Source organism: Euprymna scolopes, chromosome 11 (assembly GCF_053919585.1).
Source record: "Euprymna scolopes isolate OS-2025 chromosome 11, ASM5391958v1, whole genome shotgun sequence".
In the NCBI taxonomy this organism is placed as follows: Eukaryota; Metazoa; Mollusca; class Cephalopoda; order Sepiida; family Sepiolidae; genus Euprymna; species Euprymna scolopes.
In genome coordinates this window covers 54,203,252-54,229,684 of record NC_136492.1, presented here as the reverse complement: position 1 = coordinate 54,229,684, position 26,433 = coordinate 54,203,252, and the positions used below count along the sequence as shown (strand labels likewise).

Here is a 26,433-nt window from a genome sequence, read left to right as displayed (position 1 = left end):
TTAAATTTAATTAAATACTAGTTTTTCTGTTTTTTTCTGGGATTTTCATCTTTTGTTAACTATTGTATATGATTTATACTTGCGTAATAATGTTATAGTAAACACAAACCTTGTATGCATGTATGTATGTGCATATATATATATATATATATATATATATATACGTTTAAAAGATTTTGCCTACCAAACAACTTCTATAGTTTTAGTCTACAAACAAAAATTTATAGGATATTCGAACCTATGCTAAACTTTATATTTGGGTTTCAATCGAAGAAATTCAGTGGAAAAGTGTTAGAATTAAAAAAAAAAATGGAATTTGCCGTTGAAAGTCGAACGACGGCATTACAAATATCCATGCGTAACGTAATAGTTATTATGTGATGGTTTAATTTTAGGCCTTGCAGCAAATATATCTTCATAGCTCAAGTATTTACGTTAAAGAAAAAAGTAAATCGTAAGCTAAACGTTTTGGCTTTCACTCTCGGGAATGGCGCCACTGTCATTAAAAAAAAAACATTCTGAACCATTACTATATATTAGGCCCAATATAATATAATACATTCTAAATCTGCATGAATACAGATATCATATTGAAGCGTAGGATATAATTAAAAATATCATATTGAAGCGTAGTATATAATTACTGGTTACTTTTGTATTTTTACTCCGTTTAAATTGTTTCATCTGTAATGCCAACGTCCCAGCATAGAAAAATACGCATGTACAGGAAATCCGGGCAATATCCGATACATCAACTAGTTTATTACTTAAGAAAACACATACACACACAATAAGGTAGGAATTGAATTAACATTATTTCTCATTGAACAAATTGATAAGCATCTTTGCTTATCTGCAATTTATTTACTTTCGTCTTTCAATGAATGCTTATTAGATGGAAAGAAATGCCATTGAAATTGGCAAGTTTCTGGGTTAAAAAAAAAGATATGCTAGGTTTCTATTGAGAAAAACAAAACGAATTCGATCTGGGATTTTCTAATTACGTCAACCTACACTAAAACTGGAATCACACTCGGAAAAAGAAAGTCTATCGATACACAAATATAATAAGAGTCAATAAGAACTCTGGCCGCAGAATATTCTGTCAGATATCTGTTTTTAGACTTTCATCTCTTCTGTTCCTTCCTGCATAAAATAACGAACGAATGAAAGAAAACAAAAGAAAAGAAGCCTGTTTTTTTATTGCCTGCTAAATTGGATTACGACAAGAATGGAACCTGCTCGTGTCCTTCAAACTCTTCCGTGGATATTAAAACGACACCCATCAGAACGGAGTCTCTCGGGGATGAGTCCGTCAACGAGATACTAAAGGAAACTTGGAAGTATTTTTAAAAGCGATTTCATGCTAAAAAAGGCACAACAATAATAGGCATCACATACTTGGATTTTAAGAGTCCCTAAATACAAACTTCTTGTCATTTACTGGTTTTTCATTGGTCTAGTTTTCGTTTTAAAACTTTTAAATCAAATTAGAGAAATATATAACTAGCTAGTGAACTGAATAAACGTTACATTCTTGCACACCTAATACCGTAACGTTTTTTTTTTTTTTAATTTTTTGTAGACTTCAAGACGAAGTTATCGCAATGTCAAAACTTGGCAAATTCGTTTGTTCGGATCTCTTAACTTTACATACAAGCGCTAAAATTAAAATTGAAAAAAAATGCCTGTCAATATAGATTAAAATAACACGAAATTATATCAAACCCGTCTAAAATTCTTTAATGGATCAGATGAATTCACAGAATGTATAAGACCAGGTGCTCTCCAGAAAATGAATAATGCATTTTAAGAACATTCCATTAGGTGACCCCCCCTTCATGAAAATTGCTGATTCCAAATTCGAAAATATAGACATTCGTTTGAGACTTTATGCACTTTGCGAAGAGATAAATGTATAATTCCCATGTTATTGAAAATTAAAAATTTTCTCAGCTACGTTATTTCGATATATTTACATTAGATATCTGACAAAATCACAGGAATACCGACGCGTTGGTTGGTTGTTTTTGTTTTACGGCACATCAACCCTTTTCAGGTCATTTAATGCCGAATCCAATAATTTTGAAGAAAACTTTTTAAAAGAATATATATTTTTTCAATCGGTTTCTATTTAACCCGTAGTTGGGATCCTATCAGGTACTATCACTCCGAGTCAGAGTGGACCTGGGAGCAATGCCAATTAAGAGTTGGCTCCACACTCCCCAAAGCCCACGATCTGGGGCTTCACCATCGGATATAGTTTAAGGTACATATCCAGGACCCCGACGAGTTGGAAAATTGCTATAATCTATATATTTACTATCAGGCCGCCCGGCATTGTCCGGTCGTAAAATACGCTTAAATATGATATTTTAATGAATGCAGATTTTATATTAAATTATATTGAATCCAATATATAATAATGATTTAAAAAGTTAAAAAAAAAAAAAATGACTCGAGTGCTAGCACCGAAAATCGGAAGCAAAACGTTTAGCTTACGATTTACTTTTTCCTTTGACGTTTATGTCTGAGCTATGAAGACAAGTTTGCTGCAGGGCTAAAAATTAAAGCACGAATTAATAGCTATTACACATAGTTGTAATAAAGTCGTTCAACAATCACCTGGCAAATTCCATTTTTTTAAAAATTTTCACACGTTCACCAATTTTCCCCGGCTTAAACCCAAATGTAAAGTATAGCTGGAGTTCGAATTCCCTACATATTAAGTTTCATGTCTGTAGACCAAAAACTAACAAAGGAGTTTGGTAGGCATATTTTTCAAAACAAATATATGCGCATACATAAAGATATAGAGAGGTTTGTGTTTACTATACCCACTTTAGGCAAATATTACGCAAGTATAAATCATGTAGAATATCTGCATGAATATAGTTAACTAACGATGATCATCTCATGAGAAAACTGAAAAAAAAACGCTAATAGGGAATTTAAAAAATTAATGTTTAAAATAATATGCAAATTAGCTACATCTTTTGCAAATGAATGCAATTCCACGATCCATATATAACAAAGTTGTATTTTCTTTTCAAATAAATAAAAAAAAAAGCTTTTAATATGAATATTAATACACACAAAAAAAATTCCAGGAGTATAGATCAAAGTAAGACTGTGTGATGGTTCCTTCGAAACCTATATAATCGTATATTTAATCTACAGACTTTAAATGTGGTATATAGGATATTCAGACCTGTGGAAAATTTTAATCCATATCATTTGATAGAGGGCTGCTAAGAGGTCAAACTTGAAAAATTGGTACGTCATCGAAATGTTATGTTTGTCAACTGTTTCACGAATGCGCATACGTGAACCGTTCTCGCATTATACTCGCATGCGCATGTTCGTTTTTCATTTTTTAATACCGGACACTACCGAGTGCATTTGCTAGTGCGGCAATAACTGCACGACAACTACAAGCAAATCAGAGCGTGTTACAAGACCAGGGAAGTTGCACACAAAACGTGCAATGTCGTTTGTACATAGAAATGTGAAACAACAATATTATACTGACGGAATGCGAGTTGAGCTCGGACAATTTTGGATCGTAGTAAATTCGCAAAAACATCGCATAACTACAGGGAAGTGACAGTGTTCCAGGAACGTATCGAGTCGAAACAAGACAGGAAACCTTGCACATAAAAATAAATACTAATTGAAGTATAAGATAACACTACTTCAACTTCGTGGTTTATATAATTATCTGAACGTGTATATATAGTTGAATTTGTGTTCAAATTGAAGTTTGAATATACATTATATATATGCTCCATCTCGCTTTATTTACTGTATGACTGTGTATACATAGGTATTTAAAGACGAAATTTGTTTAAGGATAAACTAAAAAGTGTAGGAAGGAAAAGGCAAACTAACCGGTTTCGGACCTTGTTCAACAGAGTTATATATATGTAAGGAAATTACGATTACTTATGAATTACTTATGAAAAATGTTAAATATGGCGAGAACAAAACCATTGGGAAATAATCACGGTCTAAAAGTTTATATAATCTTAAATTGAATTAAAAAAAAAATGCTGCAATATTTGAAGAATAAATGCATTTCTATTTTTTACTGGAATATCTTATCTTTTTCCAGTTTTAACTGTCCTTTTAATTGTCTATATTTAATATCAACCATATCACTGTTCATACTTGCATTTTTCTATGTAATCCATGATTTTTCCAGGCTTCGTTTTGATATACTTTTTTTAAGTTTTGTGTTCAGTATAATTGTAAGCAATCAATAAAAAATATTACTAACTTCTTAAATTTACTAAATAAAAAATAAGAGACGTAATTAAGTAAATAAACAGAAAGAAGGGACAAAAAAGAGAGAAACAAAATTAACGGGCGACGTCGTAAGCGAAATATTGTCATCCCTAGCACGACAAAGAGCATCACTTGTCTTAACTCTCTATATAACCCAAATAAAATTGTATGCGGGTGACATTTCAGCTATGATTTATGAAGGTGCCGACAACCAAAAAGTTGCTCTGATAGCAGCAGCAAATCACAAGAAACCATCTCTCATGTTCCCTACTTATTCTAAAGACTTTTGAACATCAGTAATTTTAAAATTATTGTTTTAATGAACGTATATTGGATTTTTTTTTTCAAAATATAGTTGAGAAAGTGACCTATGAAATGTAAAAATTGTTTAAAATTTGGTCACAAATAAGTGAGCGGTGAAGCCTTAAATCAGTTCCGCATGAGTAAAACAAACATAACCATACACTGAAACACGGTAGCGTTTGAATTTATATATATATATATATATATATATATATATATATATATATATATATATAAAAGCGAAATGTATGTGTGTATGTATGTTCGCTTTTCCTCGATGTCCATGAAAGGCTTCTTTCAGAGAAGCGCTTGCTCGCTTCACAACTTCTTAAAACTTTTTATGTCATCTATAAATTGTAATATCTCAGAATTACCCACGGAGCTCGCCTGTCTATTTAATTTTATTGACTTTCAAACGTTAAGTATTCCACATTTCCCGCATCGGCACGCGTTACATTCGGTTTTCGGTATAAAAAAAAGCGAAACTCGACTCTAGTCACAGGCCGAAAGTCAGTTTGTTCAATGTCGACTTCGTCATATCAGACTGTAGCTTTCATTTCGCTCCTCCTAATAAACAGGGAGCGGGTTTTTAAAAGCAAACAAACTAACCCATTTATTCAAAACTGTCCCGCACAAAATCGTAACTGCTGAATACCTATCGCCGTCACGTCAATCAAAAACGCGCACCTGTTTGTTTTTTAACACTTTACTATTTTCCAACTGCGCGTCGTCAACGCTTCGGTTTTTTTTTCACATACCCCGAAAAACACTCGGGCAACGCCGAGTACCCCTCGCTAGTATATATATATATATATACATATATATATATATATATATATACACATATATATATATATACATATATATATATATACACATATATATATATATACATATATATATATATATATATATATACACATATATATATATATATATATATATATATATACACATATATATATATACACATATATATATATATATATACATATATATATATATATATATATATATATATACACATATATATATATATATACATATATATATATATATATATATATACATATATATATATAGAGAGAGAGAGAGAGAGAGGAGCAGATATTCGTATGTTTCTTGATATTCCATTGAAAAATCACACGAAGATGTACATCTGTATTAAAATCAAATTAACGCATTCTGCTCCAAGATGCCGAATTAAAAAAAAATATCGTGTAATCTATTATGGTCTAGCGATAGATTACATATTTTTGTTTGAAAATTGCAGGTAAATAATAAAACAGACGCGACAGGTGTTTTTGCACAAAGAAACTCTGGTGAGGTTATTATGTAAAGACATCCTGTCACTGTGTTCAATCAAACTATCATTGAATTCATTGATTAAAATCATCCATCATTTTTCATAAAATGTTCAGAAGAAAATTTACAATGTTCCAATCGGTAGAAAGGTAACTTTTAGTTACAGCTGTTTTAATAGATTGTCCGTAAATGAACGAGTATTTTGTCCGTCCGTTGGACAATTGCACGAAATAAAATTAAAACCAGAACAAAAGAACGACTAATGAGCCATCTAGAATTTGATTTTGCTTGGCAGTTTCACTAGGTGCGTTCTTGCAACTTGAGGATATGTCCTGGACATCTGTCCGACGACGACTTTGCTTTCTGTCGGAATGATATATAGACCTCCCACGTTTTACCTTTTCTTTTCGAAGGAGTTACTTTATTACTAATTGTCCGAGGCGCTCTTACGGGAAAAGCCGACAGTACTGCTCAGACATTTCTGAAAGCTAGAGCGTAAAAATCCCAGTACGCTGACTTATCAAACGAAAATGATACCTCGTGTCCAACCTCCTGGAGAGGTGACGAGGGAAATGCTAGTAATACTAATATTATTGTTGCGATTTAAACAAAATTATATGGATTTGCTGATTAGAAATACGCATAATTTGACAGGAAGTTGCTATAGAATGCTAACTGCACGCATGTGGAATTATCTTTCGTTTGCCAGCTTTCCAGCTGACTTCAGCATGGTTGTCTTCAAGTTTAATGTAAACAAGTTTTTGATTAACCGTTCCACATAAGTTAACAAATTTACCGAGTTTCCATTATTAACGATTACTATATTGTCCCGTTTCTACTGTACACTCTTTAACTATTATCCTTGAGTGGCCTCTTTTCCTTGATAAGTGGTGATGCCCATGTAAAAAATAAATTAAAATAAATAAATGCGCTTTTGCCATTTCTACATTTTCTGTCAATACTGAAACAAATGGGTTTTGGATCACATTCCACCATATTTAGCTTATAACAATCTTTATATGGTGTACGTTAACGTAGAAAGCTAAAATAATACGACAGTACTATTTAGTATTACTGTTGCGACTATAACAAAATTATATAGACTTTGCTGATCAGAAATGCATATAATTTGACAGGAAGTTGTCGATTTAATAAAAATGAGTGACATAGTACTCTTACTTCTAATCTTACCATTTCAATTACTACTTTTACTGCGAACATTGAAACAAATGTGTTTTGGACCACATCCCATCACACTTGGCTTCTAATACTGTTTACATTGTGTAGGTATAATCATAGGAGGCTAAAATAATAACACTCTAATTACTAATACTTTTCATACTAATACTGCTACTAATACGATAATAAAAACTGATGGTCCTGGATATGACCTTAAACTATATCCAGTGGTGAGGCCTCAGTTTGCGGGCTTTGGGGAGTGTGGAACCACCCTTTACTTGCCATTGCTCCAAGGTCCACTCTGACCCGGAGTGGTAGTACCTGTTAGGGTCCCGACAATGGGTTAAATAGAAACTGACTTGAAAACAACAAATATATGCTATTAAAAATTTTTTCTTCAAAATCACTGGATTCGGCATTAAATAACCTGACAAGAGTTGATATGCCGTAAAACAAAAACAACCAACCAACCAACAAAAACTGATGACACAGATAATGAGGACAAACAGTGAGAGGGAAGAGAGCACTATCAATACGTTCTCTGGAACGGCCACGAGAATACTGGAATCTTGGGAAAGGAGTATTGGCACGCAAATCCCAGGGCAAAGCATTTTTTTTTAATCCATCAGATATCAATTGTAAACCGCTGATATAAAACAATTGTTTTCAACGTTAATCAAATGAAGTGTAGATTGCTAAAAAAAACCCAAAAAAAAACAATATTTAAATTTCTCATAAACCGCAAAACAAGCGCACAGTAAATGAAACTAGTACAGAATGAGTTTCAAAATAGATGAAAATACAGACAAGAAAGAGCACTAACCAGATATCAGCTAGGAGGCATTACGTATATTGGGGCCTTGAGTAAACCTATTGCCATCGTAGTCTTGTCAAAACTAATGGTCGTTGCTTACGTATATAGCGTTAACGTAAAATAATCTACAGGAGTTAAAGTAGAGAATACTAAAAATCTGGAGACGTTTTACACTAAGACTTCAGGAAACACCATTGTGATATACTACTACTACTACTACTAATAATAATAATAATAACAATAATAAAAGTTATTACGAATTTAATGCATTTCTATTCATGAGGTGTTCTAGAAATCTTTAGCACATTTCAAAACCTTATATTTACTAAACTTTGCACGGTACTAAGACGAAATCGATACCATTTTTAAATTTAATTTATTAAATCTTTTCTTGATTGTAATTTGTGTTTTCATATATTCCCAAATATAATAATGCGTTGACCCAACCAAAGCAGGTATACTGTCCTTGAATGTTTAAATCTAGTATCGTCAATATCATTCTCTGCAGGTTTATAAATGAACTGCTCTATGCGCATCTCTACTAATGGTTAAATACCGAAAACAAACCGACAACGCTATTCTAGAACAGGTTTGGATGAGAGAAGCTATCAGTTTGAGGTTTGAGTAACTGTGTACACATTGAACATTTAAAACTTAAAATAATATGAATAAAATAAATATAAACGATTTTGTTTTTACGAAGCTCAAATTTGGGAAAACTAATTTGCGTTCATTTTTAGCGTCGTCGATCTTAATTATCCATATGATAAGAAGCATAATAGAATAACAAAAAAATCAAACATAGCTGCTTTAAAAATTAGGTTATAAAATGTTGAAGTGTTTTGACATACAAAATAGAGCATGGAGGTTGCTATTTATCGTAGGAGAAAGGAATTTGGAATAGGAGAGAGCTAGAACAACATATGTCGGATTTCCTTAAATTTTAGACAATATAAAACATACATTACTTCAAGAAGATCGCATGCTATTCATTGTGAAACACAACTGTGGATTTATAATTATGTCAGCTATACGTGATATTGTATACCCGTAACTTTTTGATTGTGTCGATAACAGCTAGTTTTTAAATTCGCTAATTTCCCTTTGTTTTGAATTATGAAATTATGGAAAATGTATTTAGCTATTTTTTCAGGTCCAAAAACAAAAATTATTTTATTTTTATTTGCTTGGAATTGAGATAAAATACTTTTATTTTGTACTTTTCTGCGGATTATCAAAACAAAAGACATGTGGAGAAAAAGAATTTATGCAATGCCAGTATTAAATTAAGACCAATCATTGGTCAACTATGTCTGACAAAATAATTTACCTTTATCGTCTGATTCCTTCTCGTTCGTTAATTCACGTTTGTTTTGGTTTTGTTTCGCATCTTCAGTTACTTATGCTAATTTCATGAAATGTATAGACCAGTTAAAATCTACGAGATTCGAAGTCGGGTATTGAAATCGTAGAGAAACTCTCTTTGTAATGTTTACTCTGTAAAGTCGTTTTTATAAAACAAACGCGTTTCGGTTTCTTTATGAATAGAAAATCAACACCAACAAGGTAACATTCTAATCTCATATTTCTTGGCACAAATTCCTCTTAATAAGTATACATTTATTTTAAACTTATCTGATTTTTGTCTACAATATTCTACAGTGTCTGATCTTGCAAGTTTCTACAAAACAATATAGTTCTGCACCAGCCAAAGAATTTAGTTGATTAATTGGTGTATTTATTTATTTTTGTAAAACTTTTCAAAGTTCAAGATCAAGGATAACTACTTCAAAACATGTTCATCATCGTATGAAAAACAGTAAATTAAATTCTAAGTTTTAATTTATTACTTTTGATTATTCCTTACTAGTCATTAAACTTAAATGGCCTACTCGCTTCGTGTAACAATAATATGCAACTCGTTTTCCTTTAATTACGTTATTAAGTAGTCTAATCTTAATTTTATATTCAAATTTCCATCTGCATACACTGAAGCCCAGGCGTTCGTATAATATGGAAGACTATTAGAGATTTAAAGTTTTTTTTAAACAGACTGTCGTCCTATGGTCCTTGTATATGTTCATGTTTCGTGGAATGGGAACATTCTACCACAAACTAAATAAAATGTGCTGTTCAAAATTCAGGGTAGATTCCAAAGTTCCAGAAAATACACCTGCTAATGCTCGGAGGTTTCATCGGCCGAAATATTTGGATAATAACAATCAAGATGAGAACAGTGATATGAATTATCAAAGTGATACAAAGTTTGGTACTCTTAATATCATATTTTGACCCATATATACGTTAACTTCAGTTGTCTCTAATACAACAAACAATATGATTGGTAGTTTTAAATGAATCACAAGAAACAGAAACTTCTAAAATCGCACTAATTTTAAAGTTCATGCCCGTTTTTTACCATGTTCTTAGTTATGTTTTTTGTACTGACAGATTATCGATTGTCACTTGACTATAATAGTGTTTATATATATATATATATATATATATATATATATATATATATATATATATATATATATAGGCGTTTTTCGTTGATACAGTACGCGTAGATATGATTAAATTCTTGCAGATGTATTAATTATTATAGAGTTAATGCGCCATTAATATAATGTGACCAATATATAGTTGTTGTTTCAAAAGTTTAAAATATATCAGTCTTGGATGCCATCATGTAAAGTCAAAAACAAAACGCCTAGCCCCCCAGTCTTATTAATTATCATCTTAGATATCAACATATAAATATAAATCTAAGAATTAACAGACATTAACGTATAAATGTATATTTGCGCATGCATGCAAGTACTCTTTAAGTTAACGTTCCCCTGGCATATTCCTATTTTTCTGTGAATATTTACCTACACATGTTAAATACAAAATACTTTTTATTATACGAAGCTTCGGATCTACGAGGCCATGGTCGGATCAATTTTCCTCTATGTATGTGAGACCTGGCCACTACGCAGAGTGGATCTTTATAGAATTGAAGTCTTCGGTCACTACTGCCTCCGTCGTATCCTTTGTATTCGCCTCTCCGACCAGATCCCTAACTCGGCGATACGCGCTAGATGTAACATTCTTGGCCTGCCGGATATTTGCTGAAGAGGAATCCGGTGGTTCAGTCACGTGCTACGGCGGCCGGGGGAGGAGTTCTTCCGTCAATTGGTGGCAATCATTGCACCCACTGGTCGATCGAAACGTGACGGCTCGCGACAGTGAAAGCAGATAATGAGATCATGTCCAGTCCTCGCGTTTTTGGAGTCCATCGCTGGAACCGGGAATTGCTGGATCATGCCGTCGACCCTGTTGCTTTGACGCGAGATGCGGTTAAATCCAGTGAGGCTGGCGCAACCTATAGCGGGTTAATGCCGCTACAAGTATGGAGAATGTACACGCGTAAAACATGATATCTAGGGAATTCGGACCTGTGTAACAAATTTGGTTTTGTTTTAAATCTGTAAATAAAAAATGTACAGAATAGTTATGTAAAAAGCGTTCCCCTACTCACACGAAAATATCATGTTAATAGATAATACATTTATTTGTATATACAATAATACATTTATCTGTATATACAATAATACATTTATCTGTATATACAATAATACATTTATCTGTATATACAATAATACATTTATCTGTATATGCAATCATACATTCATTTGTATATACAATCATACATTCATTTGTATATACAATCATACATTCATTTGTATATACAATCATACATTCATTTGTATATACAATCATACATTCATTTGTATATACAATCATACATTTATCTGTATATACAATCATACATTTATCTGTATATACAATCATACATTTATTTGTATATACAAAAAGATGTACCCGGCGTTGACCGGTATAAAACGGAGCGTAAAATTCCTTAATCATTAACGTTAAGAAACTGAAATATTTGCATGCGAGTATTATGCCTATCTTGTAATTAAGAAAAAAAACATATTCGGGCTGAGGTCGAAACCAAAACCTAATGACAGAGTCAAGTATGATAACCATTAGACCAGCTTGCTACGATCTTTAAAACTCGTGAAACAATAAACAAATAAATATCCGATGACCCAGAGTTACAATATTGAACTCTCAGAGAACCTTTTTCGGAAGAAACCAATTCAAGACTTCTACATGTTTTAATACCCTATATACCATATTTCAAGTATGTAGATAAAACATTCGTTAAGTATACAGGTTGAGAAGTATCCCCAGACACACACACATATATATACACACATTATAATCACATACATACATATATATACATATATATATATATATCGATATGTTTATTTCCGTACTCCTCTTTTTTACTACTGATGTTTAATTTTTACTTATGGGATTATCAAACCCCGAAGCAAGCCAACTATTTTTGCTAACTCTTTTTGTAGTCTAAATAAATTGCCAATTATACGATGATCTACATCACGAGAAGATTAGCGGAATGAGTGAATAGTGCTTGTAAAGAATGTATTATCCAAAACGAGGGCTCAGAATGTACTTGAAAAATATTTTTTATATTATTATTTGGTTGTCGAGTTGTATTCTTTGTTTCACAGATTGTATTTCTTGGAAACAAATTTTGTTCATGAAATTGTAGGTTCGTTTTTAGTACGGAGAGAGAAACATTAAACATATTTTGTATTGATGTAACTAGGCAAATACGAGCCGTGAATTCTTCTGAATGCGTGCAGGCATTGAATTCCTGTTGAGCAGCCACCGTTAATATATAGATACATTAAACAGAAGTTAAAAAAATCTATTCGGTATGAAACATGATGTATGGTAGACAAATGATGACGGGTTGCGAGGACCATGATACTCTGTTTATGTATACATACTAGCATGGGTACCCGGCATTGCCTGGGTTGACATGAAGTTTCATTTGAAACACGCCTGCTATACTAATCATTTTCATCATGGGTAACGTGGATACCCCACAACAGTTTCAAAAAATAAAAGAACGGATATATATATACATATGTAAATGTAATCGCCCACAAAAAGAAGTATCTGATACCCTCTCCACCAGATATTTCAGCAGAAGGGATCACTGTCCTTAGAAAACTCACGATTTTGTGAACCTAAAAAAAAATAATGTTTATAAATATTAATGCGTGCATTTATTTTTTATTTTGGTAAATGTGTAGTTTAGCGGCGTAAATTATTTGTCAGGCAAAAAATATAAAAAACTATTTATTTTTATATAAAACACATTGTTATACCCAAAGGCTGAAATAAAACCAGAAAAAAAAAATCTTTTTTTTATCATTTATATTTATTATTCGAGGCCGCTTTATTGCTTTTAAAATTTGGCCTTTCTCAGGTTTGGAAGGTTGGCGTTTTTAAGCTCTTTCATGAACTATGTTGTTGGCCGCAATATTTTTTTCTCAGGAAAGAGCATAAAAAAGGTCAAATTTGACCTTAAAAAGCCAATCTGCCAAACTTAAGGGCCAAATTTAAAACGTGTAACGCGTGCGCATTTAGTCTAATAAAAAGGATAAAAAAACATTAAATTTTTTTTGTTGTTTTATTTCAGCCTTTGTGTCTAATAATGTTTTATATAAAAATATATAGTTTTTATATTTTTTTTGTCTGTCAAATAATTTACACCGCTAAACTAGATATGTACCATTATTTTTTGTAAGGGCACCTTTTTACTGGCTTTTTTTTTGTAAATAAAGGGAATTTTAGATTTGCTTTCTATTTGTCGTTTTATGTTTCTAATGTACCCCCCCTCGCAAAAATGAATTTGTCATATTTTCGGCGTTGTTTTGTTTAATAAATTGTTATGTGAACGTAGAGAATGGTCTCATAAAAAATAATTAAATTTATCGTTATTTTATGTTTCCAATGTAATTTCCCCGACCAGAAAAGAAAAAAAACTGTATTTGTCATGTTTTGCCATCCCCCTCAATCGCCAAACTTGGAAAAAATGCTAGAGGTGACACGTCTCGTGGAATGCTTGGTGGCCAAAAAGTGGGTGCTCATTTTACGTTAAAATTATATAGAAAAGTGATACCCAACTCTAACATGTTATTTTTTTTTCAAAATTTATTCTCTCATATTATTTATAAAGGCTGTTTAAATGTATTAGGCTGAAAAAGTAGATCTCCATTTTTTAGCGGTTAAACGCCGCTGGGTCACGTCGTATATATTTACCTTTCTAAATAAGTAAATTAAGTTTGTGATCGATGAAATTAACGTAAAAAAGAAAAAGAATAGTGTAAATTGTGGAATTTAGACGAAGAGGCAATAGATCTTCATTTTTTTAGGTATTAAAAGACGCTGAATTACGTGGTAAAAATTTACCAATTTCTGTATTGCCGTGAGGAATAAATTAAACAAACAAATGAAATCTTTATTTTTTTCGTAAGTGTTTTTTTTTAATATGTAAAAAAAAAAAAAAAAAATAAAAGCCACACATTTTTTCTATATGCACGAAATTATTTTTCCAGCTAGAAACTTCACGAAATTACCAAATGATATTTGGTAAACGTTTTTTTTTTTTGTATAGATATCATCTTGGGGCAAATAACTCTAAAAAAAGTTTAAAAAATGTTGCTATTGGAAATATTAATTCCAAAATAAATTAAATATATTATCAATATAATTGTTGTTTAAAATGTATTAGATAACAATTTTAAATAATTCTGTCCCTAAAAACATTAACTAAGATACCACTATTTAGTAAAATCAAATTTTCTTAATGACATATGCAATTAAGGTGATCTCTTAATTGTATATTTTTCAAGTATCGCACTATATATAGAAATAAAATATTAAAGTAATACACGTTTTGTATATATTAATCAAATTGTGAAAAAACCTACAAACAAACAGACAGGAATACGAATTTATATATATATATATATATATATATATATATATATATATATATATATATATATATATATCCTGAATTTTAAATGCAGCAGTTTACCATGTAAAAATTAAACCTCCAATTATCTTCCCAACATATTGTTTTATTTGTCGCTTTTTTTTTGCTAAGATTGTTGGAAAACTTATTTAATAATTCTACTATACAGAAATTATTCTACTCCTGATGCAATCCTTTATGTATATCTCTCCTAAAATTGATTACTGTTGGTACAACGGATGGGAGCCACTTACACAACTCTTACCAGACTTGGGAAAGATCCGAAAAGACATAGCAATTTGCAGGCGTTAGTTCACCACACTCACTTTCTGACAAGCGAAACATAAGTAGTCTTTTTCTACTCGATTATTATTTGGTTATTGCTTGTGAAATTTTCATAGCAAAAACTCGTTTTCTCAACGACAACCGCAAATACATTCATTTATTCAACATCAGCCACAATTTACGATCAAAACAGGACGATACTAAACTTTTATCTGAAACTCTTACACCAATTAAAATACTTTTCATGATGTTAATACTGTAAACTATTGAATATTTAATGCTTAAGGTTTTTTTTTTTAGAAGATATTGAACTTTACGTAATCTCGTTGAATTATCATTTAATGATTATGGTGGAATCCAATAAAAAATCTAAAATATCTTAAAGAAACTGAAATTTGATGAATATTTATAAATAAACACATGGTTTTTAAACTTTACAAATCTCGGAGATATCTGACTTTCCATAAAAGGCCCCTGCCATCAATAATATAAATATCATTTGTCGTTTAAATATATGCATGTATGTTTTTAGGTTTCGCTAAAAATTTCGACAGAGGCAACGGATCCTAACAGCAGTCTTGGACGAAAAATATTATCGAAAAATTGGCCCAAAATTACTTCACCCTAAACTCGGCCGTTTTGTACAATGAGGCGTCGATTTTTTTCGCCAACATGTTAGCAAGTCATCGTCACCGTTGAATTGGCTTCGGTTATGTTCAGCGCGTTTGACTTCCGGTCGCGTCATGGAGACATTAGCTAAGACGTCACATTTTCTTTGACTTTCTTTTCCGCCTTCGCGTCACGGGTTCGAGCCTGCCTGCCTACTAACACTTTTTTATATATATATATATATATATCTTCATCCTAGCCCCCTTCTGTTGTTTTGATTCCCTCTCCACGCTACTACTATTTTTAACACCTCTCTCCACATTCACGGGTTTAAGCCTGTCTACTGCCACTTTTTTTTTTTTGCTCACCACACACTGCCAAACACCCGGCCAACGCCAGACACCCAGTCTAGTTTTTAATATTGAACTGAACTAAATATAGCTTACATTTCAACTAAATCTTTATCTAAAATAGTGGCGAAAAAAGTCTTTATATATATGAGAACATATATATAAAGTTTTCTAAAATGCTTACCATATGTTTAAGTCTAATGTATTTCCTTTATTTAGCAACATAATTTAGCTGTCAATGAATATAACCATTCGTGGTGTATTTTAGTGTAAATGAATTGTGTTAGAAAATATAACCGAACAATTTGCTAAATCTACATCATGTAAATTGAAAAAAAAACTTTCATTTATTATAATACCTGTAGATTTATCTCGCATGAATGCTATCGCATTGTTCTTGTAATCTGTATTCGTCGACCATGATGAGATTTGTATATACGTATCATATCAAAACCTTTTTTCTTTAAACTAAAATGTATTTTTGTTAGTGAATTTAATTTAAGTTTTCAAACTGTATTCCTCTCTTATCGTATTGATTTCAAATTTGGTATTATTTTTGCCTCTTTTACATTTTCTGCAGACGAATTTGTTGCCAAAATGCTCAATATCTAATATTCGTTAGGAATCAATTCCATCAGTGTTATTTTTTCTTTATCATTTTACATTAGTTTAAATTATTTCAATATATTTTATATTTTTACTCGGTTAAACTCGTTATTTACTGTGATATCTTTTTCTATTGTTATATGGGTTTGAAATAATATTTTCTTTGCCGTTTTCTTATAACCTTTTCAGTTAATACATTTTCGTTTCTGTTGTGGTAAGGATTGGATTAAACCACATATTGTTTTCCCGTCACCAACTAGCTATATAATTTAGATTTTCGTTTATTTTCGTCTTACAATTTCAAATAATTTGAATATTTGCAATCATTTAGTTTCTCACACACCTACATATTTTCCTAACGTCTCACTCTCCTATAATAGAACACCAAATGATTTCTTTTTAAATTCTATAAGATAGCAAAACTGTACTGCATAATAACCCTGGATATGGAATAAAATTGATCTATATCAACTTTTCTTCAGAAGCTGTTGAAGCCCTCTTAAATTCTTGTGAGATTTGCTAATGTTTTTTTATGAACATATACGTCTTGCTATAGAAAGCCACTAACTTACTAAATGGGCTAAGCAGATACTACCTTTTATGATATGTACACATTTCTCGACTACGGTTTATACTGAGAAAGGCACATTTATACAATACTTTTGTTTTAGTAGTTATACAATATTTTTATCTCATTATGTATTGCTTAGTTTATTTAGTTTATCTTGAATCAACCAATTATTTTCCAAAAAAAAATCTAATACTATGACAAATCTAAATCTTGTCATTGTTTTAGAACTGAAATCGAAGATCAATTATTGATGATTGCTACTAACAATATATGATGAAACGGTTGAGGATACCGACTTACTGACCATAAAACCACCAAACCTTTATCTTGCTTTTATAATTTTCACTTTCCAAAACTAAATCATATTTTGCAAAGCCAAAAACAAACATGTTCCTCTATAAAACAACCAAACCGAACCAAACAGCATTCTAATATTCTAAATGGCAGGTATATAAAGAACTCCGGGCTAAAGCATACCTTTTTTTACCTACATACTAGATTGTCTTAGATGATTCGAAAAGAGTATATGTGCCGTAGCGGAAGTACGCTCTCTCTTCTGAAAGTTTTATTGTCTTCTATCCGTTGTTAATTGTTGGTGGAAATGGCTTCACTCGTTTGTCTTTTTAATCATCGCTTTCATGTATCGCTGTTTCGCGCAAGTTTGATGTAAGCTAATTGCACGCATAGAAACGAAGACGTGCGTCGGCCTTAGTTTAATTAGCTTCAAAATAATTTCAAATTATACCTTCCGTTTTGGAAGAAGACTTTTGATAAAATTAACGAAATTAGTTTCGAGCGTTTGAGCGAGCGGCAAATTGTTGGAATCTCTTTAAAACTGAGCATTATCGGCACGCACACACACACACAAGAATGCAGGTGCAATTCTACATCGACCGACCCGACACACACACGATTAATTATATTCATGCAATCAATATTTATGATTATTTCAAACAAGAACTATTATCGGTAGAGAATACAAGTAGCAAAACGGTTATCGATGCGGATTTACTTCGGGTCCGTCAAAGTTGCATAATTATTTTTGTACGAATAACCTTGAGGGAGTTACGATTGGCATTCAGTAAATAAGGTGATTAATTTTAACAAAAACAAAAAAACAAAACAAAAAGAAAACAAAGACAACGAACAAAAATTACCGTTTCCGAGTGTTCTTTCTACAAGAACGTAAACTTTGTATTATTCGAAATTGTTTTAACGCAACATTTATTTTAATACCGATTAAATATTCATTTTACAACAGTTAATTTGTTATTGTAAAGTGAAGGCAATGTGGAGTTTAAAGGAGCAAAACAGATGTTTGTATAAGGAAGCATAATATGGCAAAACACGTTTACATATAAAATAATCAATTGAATAAGACAAAATAAGTGATTAAAATAAAAGAGACCAAGTTACATGACCGATCTAAAAACATGACGAACTTGTATTCTAGATAGTAATTAAAGACAAGATAAAAACGGAACTGGTATTCTAGATGACAGGTCTAGAAAGGCAACGAAAGAACTGGTTTTGTGTGAGTGTGAGTGTGTATATATATATATATATATATATATATATATATATATGAAATAAAATGGAGGTGGAAGGACCTGGATACTCAACGTTTCGCCCGATTTATGCGGGCTTCTTCAAGATGGTCCATCCCTCTTGAAGAAGCCCGCATAAATCGGGCGAAACGTTGAGTATCCAGGTCCTTCCACCTCCATTTTATTTCATATCGTCGGATTTAATCCAGCTCAACAATCATATATATATATATATATATATATATATATTTAACACATACACGGCACAACCACGTTGACACACCGGTTCTCGCCAGAACCCCGAAATTAAGCAACGTTGAGCCTGGCGATTACCAGATGGGTGGCCATTTGGGAAAGTTAGGCACTGTGTGTACCGCGCAGAATTGTAGAAATTTCTGAGGTGGTATCTAAAGGCGCATTAATTCACTGAGAGAGGTGCACCCCCAGTCCTCGTTAAGGCATACATCTAGGAGAAGGAAACTGATTTAAAAACCTGCAGTATACTGTATATTACGTCCTGTAGCAGTCATCGGCACCGACGAAGCTTAGCAATAATATCAAAAGTGTGGTTGGTTCTACACAAAGGATTCACTACTATAAACAAATCATCTGTGCGTGAATTTCCGAACAATTTAGTTGTGGCGAAACCTCATACGACGAAATCGACGGGAGAGTCCATCACACACACACACATTATATATATATATATATATATATATATATATATATATATATATATATATATATATATATATATATATATTATAGGTGACTTTATCTGAAAGTACATCTTTTAAAATCCTCGGCCTAACGTTCACAGGAAACATGAGATGAAACAATTACATTGAGAGCATTGCCAGGACCGCTGCGAAGAAGGTGGGTCCTCTCTACCGTGCTAGAAAGCTATTAACGCCTGAAAGTATCCTATACCTCTATAAGGCCACCATTCGTCCATGTATGGAGTATTGTTGTCATATTTGCCCTGCTGCCTCTGCTACTAGTCTCTCGCTCCTAGACAAGGTTCAAAAGAGAGTCGCCCATCTGATAGTTTCTGAAATCTCAGCTAAACTTCAGTCTCTCACATCGACGAAATGTTGCATCCCTCTGCATGTTCTACAAGTACTTTAACGGTGAATGCTCTGACGAACTGCTAAGACTTGTGCCCCCAATCGACGTAAATACCCCCGACAAACCCGACAAGCAGCTAAATCCCACCCCTTCGCAGTAAAGATCCCTAGATGCAAGAGAGCCTTCTACTCCAGTATTTTCTTCCCCAGAACAGCTAGACTTTGGAATTCCCTTCCGGTTCCCTGCTTCCTCGACTGTACTGACATGCAGAAGTTCAAGTGTGACGTGAACCGACATCTTGCTATCCAACTTCATACACAGACCCCTGATGCTTATGTGCGTTGTTTGGGGTGAAAACGCAATAATAAAAATAATAATATATTAGCAGGCCACCGGGCGTTGCCCTCTCGAAAGATACGTTTAAATGTGCTATGTTAATTAAAGCAAATTACGTATTTATTATTATAAGGAATTTTTCTATTGATTAATACATTTAACAGAGTATATAATGGCGGAATAAAACCAACAAAAAAATATGACTTAGGTGCCATCAGCTAGAATGAAAATGAAAACAAAACTCCACACTCATTACTTAGTCTCTGAGCCACGCCAATACGCAGACATAGTTCACCTGATATCCTCTTTTTAAAAATGGGATCGTCCGAGCGTCGAAAAAAATTTTCAATAAAGCAAGCAAGGAAGGACGCCCTGGCAGTACAAAGTTTTATAATTGTATAAATATACCTGGAGTGCTCAATGAATTCTGGAAAATCTTGTATTTATGCAAATATAGCCATATGTACGAATGTCTACATATATGAAAAGGTAAAAAAACAACAACAAAAAACCCAAATAAATGGCAAGATTCATAATCCGACTCTCTCGCTCGCAGTTGCCTGTTAACACGGGATAAAATTCCGAATTCCGCTATGTTAAGAGCCACGCTGATGGATCGATGATAGGATGAAACACTTGCTTGTGGATTATATATATATATCGTTTCCATTGCTGATGCTTTACACTGGATTAATCAACTCTGGCAAGAGTTTGCTAATTGTTCCTTTCGCAAATGTCTTTCTTGTAATCAGAGTTGGACAATAATTTGATTTGGAGTCAACATCAAGGTAATAAATAACAAATCGCGTCTCCTGTAAATGAGATTTTACACTACCACCTCATCTTTTTTTGCATCCAAGTCGATTTCACACTTATATTTAGCACATGGAAATTAATTGAACCCGTGAACTTAGTTGATTGTCTACGCTTTTCACTCGAAATTTTGTAATGCTATTCAAGAGGCGTTACCCGATTACCCTGCTAGATGACATGACTTAAGTTGATAAGTAACTGCATAATTTTAGCTGCAAAAAAAAAAGGTTCGATTAGTGGTCTTAGATGTCAAGTGCTTGCCCACCAGATCCAGGTCAGGGCTTCACACCTCATAATGCTCAACATGAAAATAGATCAATTTTGGTGAGTCGATTCTCTTTTTTTGAGAATTGGAGACAATAGTCTCAAAACGAAAATCAATGACAGATATATATTTATTTTCATGTTTGTAATATTGATTTGAACATTGCTTTTTTAAACGATCTCATAATTTCACCTCTAAAAAATGCTATACGGTGCTCTACGTCCCAAAACCTACAATTCTGCTTAATATATTTCAAATGAGCGTACTTAAATTCCTGTTTTGCCATATATATATATATATATATATATATATATATATATATGCTCCAATTATATGCTCATAAATATGTATATGTATGTGTATAGCAGGATTTATATATACGACGGGCGTGAAATAAGTAATGCCGCTGAACCCCTTCCAGTTGTCTGATCTAGCTGAAATTTTGCATGTGCAATGATTTTTATTACGTGTTATGTAGCAAATTATAGCTCTGAACTAATTGTTTTACAAGTGTTTAAACTAGGTCAGGTGTGAAATAGAGCCTGTTGAATGTCGAGCAGTGGTTCATTTTTGTATTTGAAAGGAGGCACACCAGAAGAAAACTTTTGATGAAATGAAAGAAACTTATGGTGGTAATGCCCTATCATATGACCTTGTAAAACGCTGGCATCGTGAATTCAAACATGGCCGAAAGTCTGTGTAAACAGCTCCCAGACGTGGTCGATCCCTTCTGCCATTGATGAGGCATCTGTCCGTCAAGTTGAGGCTGCCATTTTGGAAGATCGGCGCATTACGATTCGCCAAATAGCCCAAGACGTCAAGATAAGTACAGGGTCTGTGGAAACTATCATTCATGACCATTTGCATAAGGTGTCTGCCAGATGGATTCCCAGGGTGCTCACACCATTCCAGAAGCGAGCACGCGTCGAGTGCTCGAGGATGAACTTGGAGACGTGCCAAGAAGATGAGTCAAAGTTTTTCAAAAGACTGATTACACAGGATGAAACCTGGGTCCATGACTATGATCCAGAAACCAAAGCCCAGTCAATGCAGTGGAAGCACTTGGACTCACCACCTCCAAAGAAGACAAGGGCCGCAGCCATCCGCTGGCAAGGTCATGCTCACAGTCCTCTGGGTCAAGGACGGAGTAGTGATGACAGATTTCCTGGGAAAGGGTACCACAATTACAGGAGCCTATTATGCTTTACTTTTGAGGAAATTAAGGGAAGCTGTCAAAATAAAGAGGCGGGGCAAGATCAGCAAAGGTACCCTCCTCCTGCAGGACAAAGCTCCGGTCCACAACTCGCATGTCGTCAGATCAGAAGCACGGGCGCGTACTTATGAAATCCTCCCCATCCTCCCTACTCTCCTGACCTTGCACTCTTTGACTTTTACCTCTTCCCAGACATGAAGTTATTTCTCAAAGGAAAGCGTTTCCCAGATGATGCAGCCTTGATTTCTGAAGTCATGTCGTGGTTGGAGGACCAACCTGGGGTGTTCTACAAAAACAGTCTCCAGAGCTGCATCAAACGATGGGAGAAATGCATAACTCTGGGTGGTTCCTATGTAGAGAAAGACTAATAACTGTGCTAAGTTTCGTTACACTACTACCATGGGAAGTGGGTCAGGGACATTACTTATAGCACGCCCCTCGTATATATGGCTACTTCTATCTCATTTAAGTATCTTCCACTTATTTTAATTCTCAGAGTCGAGCATGAAGTTTCCTCACACTGTACGATCTTTTAGTCAATTGTCAGAACTTAGATGTGTGTGTATAGCAGGACATTATATATATATATATATATATATATATATATATATATATATATATATATATATACATACAGTGATTTGCATCTCTTAGCTACTCGTCTCATTTCAACTCAGCTTAATTTTTCGTCAAATTACACAACATATATGTGCATGTAATTTTTAAAATGGCTTCTCTGACATTTTGAAGCTTTCAATCTAGGTGCTAACCAATAAAATAATAGCCAATCTATATGATGCTAACTATTTTTCCTCTGTGGATACGTGCCATCCTTTGAAACTCCGTGCATGAAAAAAAAAAGGAAATATTTACGTTAATTTTATATTTTTTGTGTCTAATAAACGTTAGAAATTCTAATTCACAAAATTTTAATTTATATATATATTTCGACAACAGCAAAATTTACAAATTACTTACCGATGGCTGATGAAGTTGTGATGAATATTAATAAAAATGGCAACCAACATCCTATCCTACCCCACGATTTTCGATGCATTTCTGAAAGAGAAGAACACATAATCTCATTATAATTAAGAACAAATATTTTTTAAAGAAAAAAATTCACTAAACACCAATCTTATTAATAGATTTAAAAACTCTTCAAAATAACATCGCTTGAATATGATGATCTAATTTTATTAAGGTAAATTTTTTTAGATATGCCTTATTTTATAAAATTAATGTATTTTGTCGGTATTGCTCGGTTGCATTTAATTTCTTATTAGAAATACAGATTCTTTAACGATTGAATAAAATCAAAGCTTTTAGAAATAATTCCATTTCTGCTTTCAGTTATTCCATTAAACCTAATAAATTATCTATTAATAATAATTTTTGATAACAGCAATAAAATATGGTATTAATATTTACTAGGGGGACTTGTGGAAATTTCATAGCGGACTCTTTCATATGTAATATATTGATGTTGGCATTCTGTGGATGTTCAGCATAAATGGAGACACCCTAATATTACTATAGCTTTTTGTTAAGCCTTTATCTAAGCTAGCAGGGACGGCGGCGTAGTCCGGTCGTAAAATACGCTTTAATATATTTTAAAGCGTGCATATTATATATATGTATATATATATATATATATATATATATATATATATATATATATATATATATATATATATGTAAGTGGATTCATTAAGCTATAAAAACACCGAAATCCAAACATGAAGAACACTTACAAAAAATGGAAATTCATAACAATTAAACGACAGTCACTCGGTATGATAAAGATATAAGCGTGACACAATATAACACACGCTATCGTATTAATATATAGATGATGAAATTACTGTAAAACAGGTTTCTAATTATGTTCAACTTGGTTTCATCATTTTTACGTACATACGAGGTATATTTAACTCACGGGATAAATTGTTTTAATTCCGCCAGAAGACGGGGTGCAACGGATAAAGTGATAACTATTGAATGTCATCTAGAAACTGAAGGCCCATTTTTCAGTACGAGTAGTGCTAGGAATACAGTAACGAATTACTCAAGATTTCCACTTCATAAAAGCTGACTAAACGAGACCAAGATATTCACGCATTTTAAATAAAATGTTCTGTTCGACATTAATTACAGTTTCGAAAGTTCGACATAAAGACTAATCTTATACACGACGAACCTAAAAACGATCAAAGGCAACGTCAGACGAACCATCGAAAATGAGAATTGTCGAATTATTCGAATAATATAAAATGCATGCGTATTTCAATTAAATTACAAATGTCTATATATTTTAAAAGCCTCTGTTGTCCAGGTGAAAACTGTAAAGTAAAATAAGCGGTACGGTACTGAAATGCACTTGCATATTTCTTAAATGATGGACGTACCATGAGTAGAATTTATGTAAAAAAAAAACAAAACAGAACATAACGTTGCTCATGTTCTACAAATATCATTGACACGTGATGAAAACTTTTTACAAACAGGAAAACCAGATATATTGTACACCCGTCCGTTTCAACCAAAGCTTATGGTATAAGAGTTATTCGCCTTTTTTATTATATTCACAACCAGAAGCAAATCTGAGAGAAGTAATCGATAACATCACCTGCTGCCGGGACCAATTTTCTCTATTGGATATAAATTTATCTTTTACAACATTATTTTAAACAATTTCGAAAGGAAAATGAAATGGGAATTATTGGTTGTATCTTAAGCACTATCATCATCTACGCATATTTGAGTTGCATTCCAATTAAGTTGTGCATATTGCCGGAAGTGAAAATGAAATAAAAGGTAACCATTTTGCTTCGTTTTTACTATAGGAACAAAGCGATAAGAAATTAAAGTAACAGACTTGTTGCAATATAAATGACTGCCCTTCGCGGAATTGACACGTCTTGATTCAAATACACGAGATCACTCGGAAACATGGTAGTGGGTGACGTCATCTTGGCTGTTATTCAAGATCGATGTTACCGATTTTCATTGGCTACTTCTGTTTTATTAGCTAAGTCAGTACGAAAGCATCGATTTTGATAGCAAACCATTATTTTCCATTTCTTTTTATGGAGAATATAGCGGTGAACTACTAAGTATACTGTCATACAGTTTTATATCTCTGTCTAGCAAAGTTTCTCCACAAAAAATGCAATACCACATGACTGCTTTCTTACTGAGTGCGATGTGGTTGTTTTCAAATAAAATGTTAAATACTTATAAGCATTGGCGATATATTCGTTTTAAAGTCTTATACTTTATGACATTCTGCTGCGTTGTTCTTCATTAGTCCGTACGTTAAGCTTCGAAAAAGGAAAAAAAAAAAAAAAACGATACAATTTTCTGAAGGCAAATTGCTTTAAACATAAGACTAAACTTGAGAAATGTGACTTTAAAAAGAAAACCTGGAAACTCTGGAGCAGAATATGAAAAAGACATTTTTGATGTAACCTCATTTTAAAATATCTATAAATTTCTCATCGGTTTGACTTTTTCGAAAATCTTATTTGATATTTTGTATTTCTGATGGATTTCGAAGAAATTTTAAAGACAATTTCAAACAATGGATGCTAAATGTACATAAGCTTCACATTAGATTAGAGGGATATAATGTTTTCCCAAAAGCTGTTCTCCAAGAGGTGGGAATATATAAAAAGCGTCATATACGAGGCTCCTTCAATAAGTTTCCAGACTTTCTTATACAAGAATTTACAATAGTCGTAAACCCTCGAAAATTCAATACATTATTGATATATATCTTATGATGACACCATTTTTTCTTTCAGGAATTGGAATACACCCTACTAAAGCATTAGTGCCACAGCTGGTGAATTTTTAAAATGCAATCTAGAGGTAAGGACATTTTAGCAGAACGATATGCAATAACATTCTATTTTTAACTTTAAAAATTACCAAAGAAACGCATTGAATGCTTTAGATTATTTGGGG

At 32.7% G+C, this 26,433-nt stretch overlaps 1 protein-coding gene across 7 annotated transcripts in view; it reads right to left on the bottom strand.

Moving 5' to 3' along the window:
* LOC145287853 (protocadherin Fat 3-like) overlaps positions 1–26,433 on the bottom strand; it is a 1,926,363-nt gene that overhangs the window by 1,354,395 nt on the left and 545,535 nt on the right. For all 7 annotated transcript variants that reach the window (XM_080135727.1, XM_080135730.1, XM_080135731.1 and 4 more), the window contains exon 2: positions 23,443–23,523. In XM_080135727.1, coding sequence (XP_079991853.1) covers positions 23,443–23,521 — 79 coding nt within the window. In that variant the 5' untranslated portion in view covers positions 23,522–23,523. The remainder of the gene's footprint in view (positions 1–23,442; positions 23,524–26,433) is intronic.